This window comes from Mus musculus, chromosome 1, assembly GCF_000001635.26.
Source record: "Mus musculus strain C57BL/6J chromosome 1, GRCm38.p6 C57BL/6J".
NCBI classification, from domain to species: domain Eukaryota; kingdom Metazoa; phylum Chordata; class Mammalia; order Rodentia; family Muridae; genus Mus; species Mus musculus.
The window spans coordinates 21,365,325-21,383,172 of NC_000067.6; the positions used below are offsets into that span (position 1 = coordinate 21,365,325).

At 43.1% G+C, this 17,848-nt stretch overlaps 1 protein-coding gene, 1 long non-coding RNA gene and 2 pseudogenes across 2 annotated transcripts; 3 read left to right on the top strand and 1 right to left on the bottom strand.

Annotated features, from left to right (window-relative positions):
- The first annotated feature begins 3,006 nt into the window (after positions 1-3,006).
- Positions 3,007-4,419, top strand: Khdc1c (KH domain containing 1C). Its single transcript, NM_001033904.1, has 3 exons — positions 3,007-3,433; positions 3,568-3,750; positions 4,186-4,419. Exons 1-3 carry the CDS (start codon positions 3,334-3,336, stop codon positions 4,401-4,403), a joined length of 501 nt encoding a protein of 166 aa, NP_001029076.1. The 5' UTR covers positions 3,007-3,333; the 3' UTR covers positions 4,404-4,419.
- Positions 4,420-4,463: 44 nt separating this feature from the next.
- Gm33147 lies at positions 4,464-15,984 on the bottom strand. The gene is made up of 3 exons (XR_001778839.1): positions 15,960-15,984; positions 6,691-6,799; positions 4,464-4,492 (listed from the first exon to the last, which is right to left on the bottom strand). It is a non-coding gene; the product is annotated as a predicted gene, 33147 (long non-coding RNA).
- Gm2709 (predicted gene 2709) lies at positions 7,032-8,846 on the top strand (annotated as a pseudogene).
- Gm16533 (predited gene 16533) lies at positions 14,230-15,095 on the top strand (annotated as a pseudogene).
- Positions 15,985-17,848: the final 1,864 nt, after the last annotated feature.

Below are 17,848 nucleotides of genomic sequence, written 5' to 3' on the forward strand. Positions count from 1 at the left end.
TAAGAGGTACAATCTAGAAGGTGGGAGTGGAAATAAGATGTAATTGCTTCTTTCTTGTCAACAGCCACTTAGGGTGTGTTAAACCAGGACTAACTGATTAAAGCAAATTGTTTCTAAAAGTGCAGGAGAACCTGGCTAGACTACTTCCAGGGTGACCTGGCAGTAGCAAACAGATTTTAAATCAAACTGGTTCATGGTAGTATTTACTGGGCATGTGATTTAACTAACACGGATTTAACAGATGTCCATTTAAGTCTTTTACAGAGAAAGTTGTCTTCTAGGAATTCTTGCTGATACTTGTAGTTTCCTGAAGATTAATCTGTTACTACTTGTTCTAATAAAGATACAGGTGGGCACATGATTCTGAGCCTTGGTTTTGTTCTCTAGACTGTGATCTCTTAGATTATTTATAGTACTAAGAATAAGTGTTTGTGGCAGGGCCTGGTGTTCTATGACTCGAATTCCAGGCCTGTGAAAGGAAAGGGAGGGGGAGCTTTGTGAGTTTCAGAGAGTTCTGAGCTATACAATGAGATGTAGGCCAGCAAGGGACCACATGACACCCAAGCAAAGGAAAAGTAGGATTTTCAAATAATCAGCTGAATCCCATTTAAGCACTGTCTCATATTGTCCACAGTGACAGTCTCTCTAGATGCTTCATTATGTCCTTTGGAGTAAGAAGGTCTCTTGGACCCTGACTCTGTGTTGCTGCAGGTATCAATCTCCAAGAAACTTTGACCATTTGATCTGACAGCAGTGCGTGTTTTAGTCAGGATCGCTCTCAGGCTCCCAGGTAAGCTGTGCTGAGGTGGCTCTCAGGTGATCAGGTCCTATCAGGGTGCCTGCCTCTGTGGCTACAGAGGGTGCAACGTGGTGAAGACTGAGAGGGAATCTCACAGAGTTCCTGACATGCACAGAGGGAGTAGTCTCAGAGTTTGGAGGCAACTAGTAGGAGTTTAGCAGATGAATAAGGGAACCAGAAAGGGTTTGGCATGAATTTGTTTTCAGACAGGGTATCCCTATGCAATCCTGGTAATCCTTAAACTATGAAGACCTGGGTGGCTATGAACTCAGAGATCTGTCAGCCTCTGCCCCCTGGGTGCTGGGATTAAAGCTGTGAGCCACCACACTTGGCCACTAAAGTAGGAATTTAAAAGTCCCATTATTGGGCTAGCTAGATGGCTCAGTGGGTAAGAGCACTGACTGCTTTTACAAAGGTCCTAAGTTCAAATCCCAGCAAACACATGGTGGCTCACAACCACTCCTAATGAGATTTGATGTCCTTTTCTGGTGCCTCTGACGTCAGCTACAGTATACTTATGTATATTGATGACTAAATCTTTGGGCCTGAGCAAGCAGGGACTGAGCAAGTGGAGTTGACAGGAGCCAGAGAGCTGAAAACAGTGACCAGAGTGAGCAGAGGTCCTAAAAATTCAATTCCCAACAACCACATGAAGGCTCACAATTATCTGTACAGATACAGTGTACTCACATAAATAAATAAATAAATCAAAAAAAAAAAAAAAAAAAAAAAAAGGTCCTAAACGCCTCAGGACTTCTGTAGCTCAAAACCATGCGCTTGTAAAGCCTGAAAGCTCACTGGACCCAAAAGGGAACTCTGAAGGAAAAGAAAAAGAAAAAATATTGAAAGAGAAGAAAGAAGGAAAAAAGAAAGAGATAGAGAAAGCAAAAAACAAACAACAACGTGAACAAAGGTGGAAGGAATAAAATCCTAAGAGCTCACAGCTGTAGGCTGATAAGAAACCAGTGATCTTTCCTCTGAAATGTAAATAACTCTTCAAAGACTGGGATAGTGGCCCACACCTTTAATCCCAGCAACAGGGAGGCAGAGGCAGGTGGATCTCTTGATTTGAGGCCAGCCTCATCTACAGAGGGAGGACCAGGACAGCCAGGGCTACACAGAGAAATCCTGCCTCCAATAAAGCAGGATGGAGAGACACACATCACTAATCCTAGTTCTCAGAAGCCTGTGACAGACATGAAGAAGGCAGCTCTAGTCTGTGCTATCTAAAGAGTTCCAGAGCAGCCTGAGCCACCAAGAACCCCACCTCCACACAATAAAACAAATGAACAGTGAACAACCCCAAGTTTCTTTCTTTTTTCTAGACAGGGTTTCTCTGTAGTCCTGTCTGTCCTGGAACTCACTCTGTAGACCAGGGTGGCCTCGAACTCAGAAATCTGCCTGCCTCTGCCTCCCAAGTGCTGGGATTAAAGGCGTGCACCACCACCACCTGGATGTGAAGTTTCTTAATGAGTCGAGATCAAAACAACTGTTCAAAATTAGTCATCCTGAAATAGAGAATCTTAGTGGCTGGGAAGTATTTTAGAACTAAGGGGTCTGGGTTCCAGACTGGCACCAAACAAACAAAACCATAACAAACAAAACCATAACAAACAAGAACAACAAAAAAACTCAAAACAACAAAAACCAAACCAAAATAACCAACAAAACAAAGAAACCCAAAGAAGCTAATGTCATCTTGCTGCCATGGTGACAAATTGACAGTTAGCTGTACAGTCTCAGGAAGGAAGGTGACAAACTTGAGCACAGCCTGTTTTTTTTTTTTTTTTTTTTTAGTGAAACCCAGATTAAAGAAAAAAGAACAAACAAGCAATCAAAATAAAAACAAACAAACAAACAAAAACCAAAAACAAAGCCCCAAATAAATCAAGGGACTATCTGAAATTTCAGAAGGGAGCCTGAGGCAACTGTGTTCAGCTTGCCCAGGGCACTGCAAGGATTCACTGAAGCCTGCTTTCCTTGAGTGCCCTCTCAAGGTTCTTAGCTTTCTGTCAGCTCCTTTCAGGGAGTAGGAGTGTTTTTTTGGTTTTGTTTTTTTGGGGGTGGGGGTGGGGTGGCACTCACCTTTCATCTCAGCACCTGGAGAGATCCAGCAGCCTGGTCTACTTAATGAGGTCTGGGCAGCCAAGGCTACATGAGGTCCTGTCTCAAGGAGGGAAAACCATGTAGAGATCTTCCTCCTCCAGCTCATTCATTCCTCCCCAGCCTCCAACGACTTCTCTACTCCATGGTCTGTAGATCTGCTCCAGAAGTTTTGACATTATAAAGAAGAAAATTTTAGGTGTTTGGACATTCAAGTGAAGACTAATCAGATTATCTAAGAGTAATCACAGGGAGTTTCGAAGGGAGAACTTAGAGGCATTTGAGTCTCCTCCCTAAGGTGGGTCAAAGCTTGTTCCTTGGGAGTGAGCATACATATATAGCTCCTAAAGCCAGAACTGCCTTTCTACGGAGCAACAAGCTGTCTGGAATTGCTTTGTTCTAAGGCAAGTAGGATCCTTCAGAACACAGGAATGAGTGACCTCCGCAGGAAGGGATGGTGGAATGTGCCTGACTACTTCCACAGCCCACTGGTGTTTGACATGGAAGAGGACAAGGAAGACTACATATTTGGTAGGTGGCTGTTATCTTCATCTTAATTTCCTTCTATCACCTTAGAATCTAAACTTCAAGACCTCCTGTTTACCCACCCCACCCCCAACCAAGTACTGGTGTTTCACGCGTGCTATTACCTCTTCTGTGAACAGGCCCTCATGATGAATACCTTCACACCCTGGAGGTCCACAGCAACACCCTCATCCAGCTGGAAAGATGGTTCACACCCACAGGCCAAACCCGAGTCACTGTGGTGGGGCCACTTAAGGCAAGGCTGTGGGTGATGGACATGATCAGAAAAGTGGGGAGTAAGAACAATTTGGATCAAATTAAAGGTAGGCATCTTTGACAGGATCCTGGTGGAGGCCATGGTGCCTCTTTGTTTGAAGATTTACTTTATGTATATGAGTCCTCTATCTGCATGTACAGCTGCCTGCGAGTAGAGGGCATATGGTCTCATGAGCCACCAAGTGGTTGCTGGGAATTGAAATCTGGACTTCTGGAGGAAATCCAGTGCTTTGATGCCTCTTTAGGAGTAGCTGTAAAGCACCATACCTCCTGAAGGGCCTCTGGGTCATCTGGTAAACCAGAGATTACACAGAGTGCAGTATAGACTAGGACAGTATAAAGTCATATAGGTTCATGGGATGATGTCAGTGAGGGTGTGGGAAGACAGGATAGATTATATGGGGGGATTTGGGTGGGATGATGCCCCCTCCCCCCTGCAATGTCCTCCTGAATGTCTTGTTCCTCTTACATTCCCTTCTCAGGCAAGATGATGCTACTGCAGATCCGGGATCATCCTCTGAGGGATCGAGACCTGGAGCTTCATCCGGAATCAGGGAGCAGTCTTTGGATTACCACAATGAATGATACGACTTTTGTGGAAGTTCCTCACTTCTCGAGGTTTCCTTTGACAGTTGCTTGGTTGTTTTGTGGTTTTGTGAGAATTCTTGGTATTCATAACTTCGCAGACCTCCATTGGTAAATGCTTTGGGAAAGCAGCAGTTTGGAAAAGCAGTGTTGTTGTTGGTGGTGGTGGTGGGTGGGTGGGTGGGGGACAGGTGTTTCATCGGCCTTTAAAAATTAATAAAAGATAGTCAAGGAACTTTGAATTGTGGACCATATTGGCAATCTCTAGCATTGTAAGGCATAAGATTACACTCTTGCTGGTATAAGATTCTGGCAAAGGTGATCTGTGACAGCAATGCCTTTGATGTTGGTCTCTTTTGTCTACACTAATCCAACCTAGTGGTAGAATTTCTGGGCAAGGCAGATTCCAAGGTCTGGGAAGGCTACAATTTCTCCCAAGAATTACAATCTGGGAGGTGGGAGTAGAAACAAGATGTAAATTGCTTCTCTCACATAGAAGCACATTAGGCTGTTTCACTGGGAGTGTCTGATTAAAGCAAGTTGTATTTAAAATTGCAGGAGGGCCTGGCTAGACTACTGCCAGGGTGACCTGCCATAGTTAGTTTTTACATCAAACTGGTTCATGGTAGTATTTACTTGGCACACAATTTTTTTTTTCAAAGTCAACACATTTATTATGCACTTAACAAAGGGGGACAATCTTCTCATGGAAGGTTGCCCCTATTATGACACACTCAAACTACAATAGTACTAGTGAAGAAAAGAATGCTTGACACTTTTTGCAGATGGAACATCCATTCTCTTGTTCAGAGGAAGATCTTGCCTTTACAATGTGTCTCAAACTTTTAGGTGCTTGACATATCCATGTTCCTATCAGCAATGGACATTGACTTTCGATTTTGTCCATCTGTAATACTCAGGTTTCATTTTTTTGTTCCACAATCAATCTTCCAGTAGTTCTCTCTGGTATAGGCAATGCTGGGTCTCCAGATCATAAACTTAGGACCCACAACACTTTAAACATTTTAATGTAGCAAATGTGACCCTGTTGGGCTGCCTATTGGCCCAGATTATGTCCAGAAGACATAATTTCAACTAACTCAGATTTAATAGGTGTTCATTTAAGTCCTTTACAGAGAAAGTTGTCTTCTAGGAATTCTTGCTGATACTTGTAACTTCCTGAAGATTAACCTGTTACTATTTGTTCTAATAAAGATACAGGTGGGCACATGATTCTGAGCCTTGTTTTTGTTCTCTAGACTCTGATCTCTTAGTTTTTTGTTTGTTTGTTTGTTTTGTTTTTGGTTTTTCGAGACAGGCTTTCTCTGTATAGCCCTGGCTGTCCTGGAACTCACTTTGTAAACCAGGCTGGCCTGGAACTCAGAAGTCTGCCTGCCTCTGCCTCCTGAGTGCTGGGATTAAAGGCTTGTGCCACCATGCCCGGCTAGATTATTTATAGTACTAAGAATAAGTGTTTGTGGCAGGGCCTGGTGCTCTATGACTCTAATTCCAGGCCTGTGAAAGGAAAGGGAGGGGGAGCTTTGTGAGTTTCAGAGAGTTCTGAGCTATACAATGAGATGTAGGCCAGCAAGGGACCACATGACACTCAAGCAAAGGAAAGTAGGTTTTTGAAATATGAGCTGAAGCTGGGTGTGGTGGCACACGCCTTTAATTCCAGCACTCAGGAGGCCAAGGCAGGCGTACTTCTGAGTTCAAAGCCAGCCTGGTCTAAAAGTGAGTTCCAGGACAGCCAGGACTATTCAGAGAAACCCTGTCTCGAAATGAAACAAAACAAAATTCACCATTCAAATAATGGGCTGAATCACATTTAAGCACTGTCTCATATTGTCTACAGTGACAATATGATGCCTTCATTATCTCTTTGGATTAAGAAGGTCTCTTAGAACCTGACTCTGTGTTGCTGCAGGTATCAATCTCCAAGAACCTTTGATCATTTGATTCTGACAGGAGTGTGTGTTTTAAATAGTCAAGATCTTTTTTTTAGGCTCCCAGGTAAGATGTGCTGATCTCAGGTGATCTTAGGTGATCTCAGATGATCAGGGTTCCAGCCTGTTGCTGGCACCTTGGTGTGGATTTAGCAGGAACCTCACAGAGTTCCTTACAGGCACAGAGGGTAGCAGTCTCCTAGTTTAGAGGAAACTAGTCTGAGTTTAGCATATGAATAAGGGAACCAGAAAGGATTTAGGCATAAATTTGTTTGTTTTCAGACAGGGTATCCTTATATAATCCTGGTAATCCTTAAACTATGAAGACCTGGGTGACTGTGAATTTAAAGAGATCTGTCAGCCTCTCCCCTCTGGGTGCTGGGATTAAAGTTGTGAGCCACCTCACATGGCCACTAAGGGAGGAATTTAAAAGTCCTATTATCATTCCAACTTTACCCAGACACTGTTTCACACTCCTGGGAACTTCTGTGATCTTACAGGGTGATCAACACCATGTGCTTGACAAGCCAGATGGCTCACTGTATGCCTTGGATCCAAAAGGGAACTCTGAAGGTAAAGAGGAAGGGAGGAAGAAAGAGAGAGAGAAACAAAGAGAGGAAGAAAGAGAGAAGCAGGAACAACAAAAACAAGGTCAAAAGAAATAAAAATTTAAGAGCTAATAGCATTTACCCTGATAAAACATTGATCTTTCTTATTAAATATAAATATCTCTTAAAAGACAGGTGTGGTAGCCCACACCTTTAATACCAGCACTAGGGAGGCAGAGACAGGCGGATCTCCATGGTGTGAAGATCTCCAGAATTCTTGATATTATAAAGAAGATAATTTTAGGTATTTAGACATTCAAGTGAAGCCTAAATATATCATCTAATAGTAATCACAGAGAGTGTTTAAATGGGTGTTGAAGGGAGAAGGTAGAGACATTAGTGCCTCCTCCCTCAGGTCGGTCAAATTGGCCATTTGGGAGTGAGTATACATATATAGCTCCTAAGACTGGAAGTGCCTTTGTACTGAACAACCAGCTGTCTGCAATCGCTCTGTTCTAAAGCTAGTAGGAGTCTACAGGAGTAACCCAGGCAGGAACACGCAGTGGAATGAGAAGGACTACTTCCACAGCCCACTGGTGTTTGACAGGTAAGAGGACCAGGACGAAGACATATCTGGTAGGTGGCTGTCATCTTCATCTTTTTGCTTGTTTGTTTTTGAGACGGGGTTTCTCTGTATAGCCCTGGCTGTCCTGGAACTCACTTTGTAGACCAGGCTGGCCTTGAACTCAGAAATCCTGCCTCTGCCTCCCAAGTGCTGGGATTAAAGGCATGGGCCACCATGCCGGGCTCATCTTCATCTTAATTTCCTTCTATCACCTTAGGCATCAACCTTCAAGGCCTCCTGTTTACCCACCCCACCCCCAACCAAGTGCTGGTGTTTTACGTGTGCTATTACCTCTTCTGTGAACAGGCCCTGATGATGAATACCTTCACACCCTGGAGGTCCACAGTAACACCCTCATCCAGCTGGAAAGATGGTTCACACCCACAGGCCAAACCCGAGTCACTGTGGTGGGGCCACTTAAGGCAAGGCTGTGGGTGATGGACGTTATCAGAAAAGTGGGGAGTAAGAACAGTTTCGATAAAATTAATCAATAAAATTAAAGGTAGGCATCCTTGACAGGATCATGGTGGAGGCCTTGGTGCCTCATTGTTTGAAGATTTATTTACTTTATGTATATGAGTGCTCTATCTGCTTGTATAGCTGCCTGCCAGAAGAGGGCATCTGATCTCATGAGCCACCAAGTGGTTGCTGGGAATTGAAATCTGGACTTCTGGAGGAAATGCAGTGCTTTGATGCCTCTTTAGGAGTAGCTGTAAAGCACCATACCTCCTGAAGGGCCTCTGGGTCATCTGGTAAACCAGAGATTACTCAGAGTGCAGTATAGACTAGGAGAGTATAAAGTCATATACGTTTATGAGATTAAGTCAGCCAGGTAGTGGGAAGGTATGAATGGATTGGGGTGGGGGTGCGTGGGTGAGATGATTTCTTCCCCTGCAATGTCCTTCTGAATTTCTTGTTCCTCTTACATTCCCTTCTCTGGCAAGTCGATGGTGTTCTATATCCTGCTTCATTCTCTGACAGGGGAAGACCTGGAGCTTCATCCAGAATAGCGGAGCAGTATTTGGTTTCCTGATTGAGTGATTGGACTTCTGTGGTAGTTCATAGTTACATGACTTTCCTTTGACAGTTGTTTGGTTGTTTGGGGTTCTGTTAGTATTCCTTGTATTCATAAGTTCACAGATCTCCTTTGGTAACTGCTTTGGGAAAGCAGTAGGTGAGAGAAGTTCTTCATCAGGCTTTGAAAAAACAAGTGAAAGATCATTAAGGAAATTTGAATTGGTGGACCACACCTGCACTCTCAAGCAGTGTAAGGTCTAAGATTACACACTTCTAGGTATAAGATTCTGGCAGAGTTCTAATAAAACATGTTGAAGTAATAGGCAATGCCTTTGATGTTGGTCTCTTTTCTTTGTCTTCACTAATCCAAACTAGTAGAATTTCTGGGCAAGACCTTGTCTTCAGGGTCTAGCAAGGCTACACTGTCCTGAGCAGTGTCCTGAACAGAGTATGACCATAGGGGAGTGTCCTGAGACGGTTTAGACTGGTCTGAAGCTACCAATATAGTCACCCACTTTCCTTGGTCAGTAATTGAACAATTTGGTTTATTGGTTTCAGAATAGTAACTGAACCTGATATATTCCATTTTTTGTTTGTTTTTCTGGTTTCTTTCTGTCTTTGAAATGTTAAAAAATGATTTATTTTTATTTTATGTTTTTATTTTACGTTCATTGGTGTTTTGCCTGCATGCAAGTTCATGTGAGTATGGTCTATGATATTTTGGCTTGGATAAAGTATCAAGTCCTTGAATCTATTCTCAAGCTCTCAGACTCTGTCACCCTCTACTGGGACCCGTTCAGATACCATGAAACTGGACTTAGAAAATTGTGAGGTTAGCCAGGCAGTGGTGGTGCTTGCCTTTAATCCCAGCACTTGGGAGGCAGAGGCAGGTGGATTTCTGAGTTCAAGGCCAGCCTCGTCTTACAAAGTGAGTTCCAGGATAGCCAGAGCTACACAGAGAAACCCTGTCTCAAAAAACAAAAAATAAAACAAAACAAAAAATTGTGAGCTACTGTGTGGGTACTAGGAATTGAGCCTGGATCGTTTGGAAGAGTATCCAGTATTACTAATGACAGAGCCATCTCTACATCTGCCCCACTATTTCTTTCTTTCTTTCTTTCTTTCTTTCTTTCTTTCTTTCTTTCTTTCTTTCTTTCTTTCTTTCTTTTTTTTCTGAGACATGGTCTCCCTATGAAGCTGTGGCTGTGCACGAACTCAGTATCTAGTTCAGGCTGGCCTTGAACTCACAGACATCATCCTGGCTCTGTCTCTCAAGTGATAAGTTAAGGGCATGCATCACCAAACAAAAACTAGCCTAGTAAGAATAGTGTTAGTAGGGTGGGTCTAATGGACTGTCTCAGATTCAGTCAGGAATGGGCATGGTTTTGACTAATCTGATCACACACTGTGATATCAATACTTCAGGAATTATGCATTTGGCATGGCATTGGTTTAATGAAGTGTTGGAAAAGTACATTTCTTCTGTATTTGGGAGAAATGTTTCCTGTCTCCTTCCTGTGTCCCAGTGTAATTAAAGAAATGTGCTGATCCTCTGGTCACCATCTTGTGGACACTAAGCAGTTTGCCCCTGAAAGTGTCCCAGCAGAGTGTGACAGAGCCTGAGAGCTTGAGGATGGAGTCAAGGAGTTGAAGCTTTCTCCAGGTCAAGAGTTCATAGACCATCATGTTCCTCTGCTCATGGCTGTTGCTGTTTGTATGTCTTGGATTTCAGCTAGTTTCTTCTACCAGATAGCCATGGATCCATGTTGGCCTCTTTTCATAAGTGCTTTGAGGAAGGGCTAATAGGTTCCATATCCTGAATGGGGTTGGGCTATCAATAACCACAAACTTTTCCTCCACTCCTTCTGCTTTTTGTCTTTACCCTTCTTGGACTGTGTATGACCTGACTACATTATCTAGGCTGGACTTAGGCTTAAACTCATAGGCTTCCTGCCTCAGTTTCCCAAGTGCTTGTCTTACTTGTAGAAGGCACATCTCCTGGTCAGGTTATATTTTTATCCCAATGACAATGACGATGACATGCTGTATGCTGCAGCTGATGCCAGCTGAGAAGAGGATATGATGTCACGAGAAAAGCAGAGGATAGGATGGATTTGTTTCTAAACTGGACTCTAAAATGAAGTTTGATAAAGTTAACTTTTTCAACTGTAGGCATCTGTCACAGTCATTCTGAGCTGAGGGCAGGATGCTGAGGCCTCCTGTGGGGTTCCTCCCTGCTGGGGTCCTGTGGGGCTGCTTATGGAGGAGTCTCTCCTAGTGTTGTACATACATCTTATCATCTGCTCCACTCCCTGCAAGGACTTTGAGGACATATTTCAGTTCTGTGATTGACTGAGCTTTCAGAATTAGTCTCCCATAGTCAGAAAGGTTTTTGAGTTTAGGAATGGGAAGGAGATAGAAGCAAGGGTGCAGGTGAAACCTTTTAATCTGCTCAGTGAGAACTACAGTTCTGATGGTTCCAAGGAACAGGGCATGGTGGTAGGGGAATCTGTTCATACTTCCAACACACTAGAAGCTGAGGGAAGAGGATATCTCCGTCACTGTCTGTCTTCCCTTCACCCTTTTTGATATAGAGTCTCTCTGTGTAACACTGGTTGTACATTACCTCTCTATGTAGAGCACACTATCCCCAAACTCAGGTTCTTCCTACCTCTGCGTTCTAAATGCTAGGATTAATGGTATGAGCCAAAATAGGATCTTGATTTCGTTGTTTTTGTTGTTTGTTTGTTTCATGAAAGAAGACTTCTCCCTTTAGTAACCTGGCTGTCCTGGAACTTGCTCTGTGTGAACCAGACTGGTTTCCAACTCAGATATCCACCTGCCTCTGCTTCCTAAGCAATGGGATTAAACGTGAGCACCATCACTGCCTAGGCCCAGATCTCAATTTCTTGACCAGTCTCCCAACCATAGACAGACTTTGTCTCAACAAAGCCAACATAGCTTGCATTGTTTTGCATGCTTGTAACAACAGCATGAGGGAAGTTGAGCCCAGAGGATCAACTAAAGCCTGAGATCAACATAGATACATGACAACCCTGTGTCAAAAAAGCCTCCTGGATACTGAAGCAAGCCCTCCAAATCAATACTAATAATCCAATGAGGGAAGGCAACCTAGAGTTTGTCTCTTCTGAGATCCTACAAAGCTCAGGGAATGCTCCATGATGGGCCTAGAAAACTGCTTGGCCTATGGTTAGGCAAGATCTTTATTTTCTTACTTAAGGCTGCTTCTGTGACCTTATTGGTCAGTCAGGACAGTTTTGGGAATGGGCTAATAGTAAAGACAACAAACTTCCAGAGTGGATTTGGGACATGATTTGGGGCCTTGTTTTTGAAATGTCTGCTCTTATCCTTGAGTTTTATTCATAGAAGCATTCTTTATTCTAGTAATGAGCAGAATTGTATTTGAGAATGGCATGGTACTCAGTGAGCAATCCATTCCCTGGCAGATAACTGCTTTGATAGCTCAGTATGCATCAAAATGCTAGCAGAAGGGGGCAGCAGGAGGTGTTCTGGTGACTTCCCACATTAGCCTGCACTGAACAGTGCATCACAGCGGGGACCTGAGAGGATCAGGGATTCACCTGCCTCTGCCTCCTGAGTACTGGGATCAAGGGCAAACTTGGGCCACCTGGTCATTTGAAGATGATTTTTTAAAAATGGTTTTCAAGGTGGGGCTTATCTATGTATCCCTAACTGTCCCAGAACTCTGTCTGTACACTTTAATCTTGGCCTTAAATTTACAGAGATCCACCAATCTCTGCCTCCAGAGTGCTGGGATTAAAGGCATATGCCACCACTGCCCAGCGAAGATGAACATTTAAAAATCAATTATCTGAGCTTGGTATGGTGGTACATACCTGTAATTCCAGTACTTGGGAGGCAGAAGCAGGCAGATTTCTGACTTTGAGGCTGGTCTGGTCTACAAAGTGAGTTCCAGGACAGCCAGGGCTATGCAGAGAAATCCTGTCTCCAAAAACAAAAACAAAAACAACAACAAAAAAATTTTAAAAAATTAAAAAATCAAATATCTGTATTAAGTATGTGTGGGTTAAAAAAGAACACACTGCAGCTGTATTGAATGACAAAGATTGAGGTCTTTTGATACTGAGGGTCACTCTCAGCTAGTGAATCTGGTTGGGAAATCCTACCGGCACACATGAAAAGAAGGACATTATTTATATTTATAGCTTTTTCCAGGTTACCTGCCCATGAGATTAGATCCTCTGCATGGAGAGGGGAAGGGCCTCAGAGTTCAGTTGATCAGCGAAGGCACTAGATCAGCCACCAGTCAATAACTTAAGAAATTTATTCTATTGTCTCACTCTACCTTGGGAATGTTACATGCTACAAACTTGGGAAATATTTTGATAATCTGTAAGTGTGACTGCTCCCTCCTCGGGGACAGCGTCTGTGTTCATACACTGAATGGTGACCTCTTATGTCTCTGGTCCAAAAAAGCCTTAGTAGGATAAAAAAGGGAGCAGCACATGAAGATGAACAAGGGGAACCAAATCCCCAAAGGGCTTGTAGTGCTTAAGCAAAACTCACAGGACAGGTGGCTTACTTATGCTTTATCCTAAGCACACAAACCTTGCTTGAAAGGCTGAATGTTGAAGGAAGCACACCTTTAATCCTAGCACTCAGGAGGATCCCTGTGAGTCTCAGGACAGCCAGGGCTTCATAAAGATAACTGGTCTCTCCCAGGCGGTGGTGGCACTCGCCTTTAATCCCAGCACTTGGGAGGCAGAGGCAGGCAGATTTCTAACTTCAAGGCCAGCCTGGGCTACAAAGTGAGTTCCAGGACAGCCAGGGCTACACAGAGAAATCCTGTCTCAGAAAACCAAATAAATAAATAAATAAATAAATAAAGCATGTACAGCTGCCTGACAGTGAAGGAATATGAAATATTGTAACTTGTGAGTTTTTTAGGAGCCCACGGCCCAGGCCTGGGACTGAGAACAAAGCAGAACAGCCCCCAGGCATGCCAGGGCAGGGCTGTTGTTAAGGCCTTCCTAAGAACATCTTGACTGTAAAGATAAAAATGTATGCAAGGACCAGCAGGGCCATATTCTCTAAGTCAACACCATCTGGCCGGAATCTCCCCTCTGTCTATTGCCCCTTGACGCCAGGTAAAGTCATACATCAACTGGTTGCTATGTGAACAAAGATAAGCCCCCAGCCCACAGGAACAAAGTCCTGATGCCCTTTCTGTTAATGTTTGAATAAGCCAATAGTGTGCCCCTATGCTGAATTCCACACCCCTAAACCCCTTACCCCATAAAAACCTCTAGCATTAAAGCCTCATGGCCGACATCCGTTATCTCCTGTGTGGGATAAATGTCAGTCCGGAGCTCCGTAATTAAACGTCCTCATGTAATTACATCAAGAGATGGTCCTTCGTGATTTTTTTGGGTGTACGCCGAATTGGGAATTGGGTGGGGGTTTCCCCACTAGGTTCTTTCAACACAAGAGGGCATCTGATCTCATGAGCAGCGAAGTGGTTGCTGGGAATTGAAATCCAGACTTCTGGATGAAAGCTAGTTCTTTGATACCTCTTTAGGAGTAGATGCATAGCACCACACATTCTGAAGGGCCTCTCAGTTAGCTGGTAAACCAGATATTAACACAGAGTGTAGCAAAGACATGGAGATCATAGAGTCATACTGGTTTATGGGGTGAAGTCAGTAAGGATGTGGGCAGTTATTAATGGATTATGTGGGGGGACCAGAGTGGGTTGATATTTTAACCCTACAATGTCTTTTGTTCCTCTTACATTCCCTTCTCAGGCAAGATGATGCTGCTCCATATCCTGCTTCATCCTCTGACAGAGCAAGGCCTGGAGCTTCATCCAGAATCGGGGAGCAGTATTTGGTTTCCTGATTGCGTGACAGGACTTCTATAGTAGTTTATAGTTACTTGATGTGTCCTTTGACAGTTAATTGGTTGCTTGTGGTTCTGTTAGTATTCTGTTAGTATTCCTTGTATTCATAAGTTCACAGATCTCCTTTGGTAACTGCTTTGGGAAAACAGCAGGTGGGAGACGTTCTTTATCAATTTGAGAAAACAAGTGAAAGATCATTAAGGAAGCTTGAATTGGTGGACCACACTGGCTCTCTCAAGCAGTGTAAGGTATAAGATTACACACTTCTAGGTGTAAGATTCTGGCAAAGAGTTCTAATAAAACATGTTGAAGTAACAGGCAATGCCTTTGATGTTGGTCTCTTTTCTTTGTCTTCACTAGTTCAACCTAGTGGTCAAATTTCTATGCGAGGCAGTCTCCAAGGTCTGGAATGGCTACATTGTCTCCCAAGAGGTACAATCTAGCAGGTGGGAGTGGAAACAAGATGTAAATTGCTTCTTTCTTGTCAACAGCCACTTAGGGTGTGTTAAACCAGGACTAACTGATTAAAGCAAATTGTTTTTAAAAGTGCAGGGGAGCCTGGCTAGACTAGCAGTAGCAACAGGTTTTAAATCAAACTGGTTCATGGTAGTATTTACTTGGCACATGATGTAACTATACGGATTTAACAGATGTCCATTTAAGTCCTTTACAGAGAAAGTTGTCTTCTAGGAATTCTTGCTGATACTTGTAGTTTCCTGAAGATTAATCTGTTACTATTTGTTCTAATAAAGATACAGGTGGACACATGATTCTGAGCCTTGGCTTTGTTCTCTAGACTCTGATCTCTTAGATTATTTATAGTACTAAGAATAAGTGTTTGTGGCAGGGCCTGTGCTCTATGACTCTAATTCCAGGCCTGTGAAAGGAAAGGGAGGGGGAGCTTTGTGAGTTTCAGAGAGTTCTGAGCTATACAATGAGATGTAGGCCAGCAAGGGACCACATGACACCCAAGCAAAGGAAAAGTAGGATTTTCAAATAATCAGCTGAATCCCATTTAAGCACTGTCTCATATTGTCCACAGTGACAGTCTCTCTAGATGCTTCATTATGTCCTTTGGAGTAAGAAGGTCTCTTGGACCCTGGCTCTGAGTTGCTGCAGGTTTATCAATCTCTAAGAAACTTTGACCATTTGATCTGACAGTAGTGTGTGTTTTATTCAGGACCTTTTTCAAGCTCCCAGGTAAGCTGTGCTGAGGTGGATCTCAGGTGATCAGGTCCTATCAGGATGCCTGCCTCTGTGGCTACAGAAGATTCAGTGTGGTAAAGACTGAGAAGAAACCTCACAGAATTCCTTACATGTACAGAGGGGAGTAGTCTCCTAGTTTAGAGGAAATTAGTCTGAGTTTAGCAGATGAATAAGGGAACCAGAAAGGGTTTGGCATGAATTTTTTTTCAGACAGGGTATCCCTATGCAATCCTGGTAATCCTTAAACTAAGAAGACATAGGTGGTTGTGAATTTAAAGAGATCTGTCAGCCTCTGCCCCCTGGGTGCTGGGATTAAAGCTGTGAGCCACCACATTTGGCCACTAAGGCAGGAATGTAAAAGTCCTATTATCATTCCAACTTTACCCCAGATACTGTTTCACACTCTTGGGAACATCAGTGATCTTACAGGATGATCAATACCATGTGCTTGACAAGTCTGATGGCTGACTGTGTATACCATGGATCCAAAAGGGAACTGTGAAGGAAAAGAAAAAGAAAGGATGAATAGGAAAGAAAGAAGAACAAAAGATAAAGCAAGCAAGCAAACAAACAAGAACAAAGGTGGAAGGAATAAAATCCTAAGAGCTCACAGCTGTAGGCTGATAAGAAACCAGTGATCTTTCCTCTGAAATGTAAATAACTCTTCAAAGACTGGGATAGTGGCCCACACCTTTAATCCCAGCAACAGGGAGGCAGAGGCAGGTGGATCTCTTAATTTGAGGCCAGCCTCATCTACAGAGTGAGGGTCAGGACAGCCAGGGCTACACAGAGAAATTCTGTCTCCAATAAACAAACAAACAAACAAACAAACAAACAAACAAAACCAAATTTCTTCTAAAGCACGATGGAGAGGCACACATCTCTAATCCTAGTTCTCAGAAGCCTGAGACAGACATGAAGAAGGCAGCTCTAGTCTGTGCTATCTAAAGAGTTCCAGAGCAGCCTGAGCCACTAAGAACCTCTACACAATAAAACAAATGAACAAAGAACAACCCCCAGTCTCCTGTAAAGTTTCTTTCTTTTTTGTTTTTCTAGACAGGGTTTCTCTCTGTAGTCCTGTCTGTCCTGGAACTTACTCTGTAGACCAGGGTGGCCTCGAACTCAGAAATCTGCCTGCCTCTGCCTCCCAAGTGCTGGGATTAAAGGCGTGCACCACCACCGCCTGGATGTGAAGTTTCTTAATGAGTTGAGATCATAACAACTGTTCAAAATTAGTCATCCTGAAACAGAGAATCCTAGTGGCTGGGAACTATTTTAGAACTAAGGGGTCTGGGTTCAAGACTGGCACCAAACAAACAAAACCATAACAAACAAGAATAACAAAAAAAACTCAAAACAACAAAAACCAAACTAAAATAACCAACAAAACAAACAAACCCAAAGAAGCTAATGTTATCTTGCTGCCATGGTGACAAGTTGACAATTAGCTGTACAGCCTCAGGAAGGAAGGTGACAAACTTAAGCACAGCCTGGTTTTTTTTAGTGAAACCCAGATTAAAGAAAAAAGAACAAACAAGTAATCAAAATAAAATAAAATAAAATAAAACAAAAAGAAAAACAAAACAAAACAAAACAAAAAAGTCCCAAATAAATCAAGGGAATCTCTGAAATTATGGAAGGGAGCCTGAGGCAACTGTGTTCAGCTTGCCCAGGACACTGAAATGATTCAATGAAGCCTGCTCTCCTTGAGTACACTCTTAAGGTTCCTAGTTCTCTGTCAGTGTTGTAGTTCGTCAAAAGACCCTCACTCACAAAGACCACAGAGACCACGGCCATTGCTGCAAACCACATGAGGATTTTTATTGATCCAACATATTGGGGACTTCCCTGTCAGCACACAGGTCAAATGAAAGACCAAGAACAACGAAACAACATACTTTTTATACCTTGTAAGGGGCAGATTTGGGCAACAAGGTTTTCATTGGTGTAGCAAGTAACCCTTTCAGGCATTGGTTGGTTTGTATATTGACTAAGTAACCCTTTGGTCTAGTGACTCACTTTGCTTGCCCCCATGGTGGGTTATTATGATTTGGTCAGCAAAGTAAGAGTACATTTTGAACCTATGGATCAGCTATTAATGGCACAGCTATTAACATCAGGGGAATTCTCACAACAAGGTCAGGGTGGTTTGTGGTCTTTGTCAAAATTCAGTGTGGGATGGGGGGACAGGAGAGTTGCTAATCTGGTTCTGAGAACAGCTAATATTGTTTTGGCAGCTTGTAGGCTCAGTATTTTTTTTTTTTTTTTTTTTTTTTTTGGTCTTTCAAGATAAGGTTTCTCTGTATAGCCCTGGCT

Bases quoted from the DNA above. Each gene is read 5' to 3' on its own strand.
- Khdc1c (NM_001033904.1), top strand. From the start codon at position 3,334: ATGAGTGACCTCCGCAGGAAGGGATGGTGGAATGTGCCTGACTACTTC. The intron at 3,434-3,567 runs GTAGGTGGCTGT...TTCTGTGAACAG, and splicing joins CAAGGAAGACTACATATTTG to GCCCTCATGATGAATACCTT. The intron at 3,751-4,185 runs GTAGGCATCTTT...TTCCCTTCTCAG, and splicing joins CAATTTGGATCAAATTAAAG to GCAAGATGATGCTACTGCAG.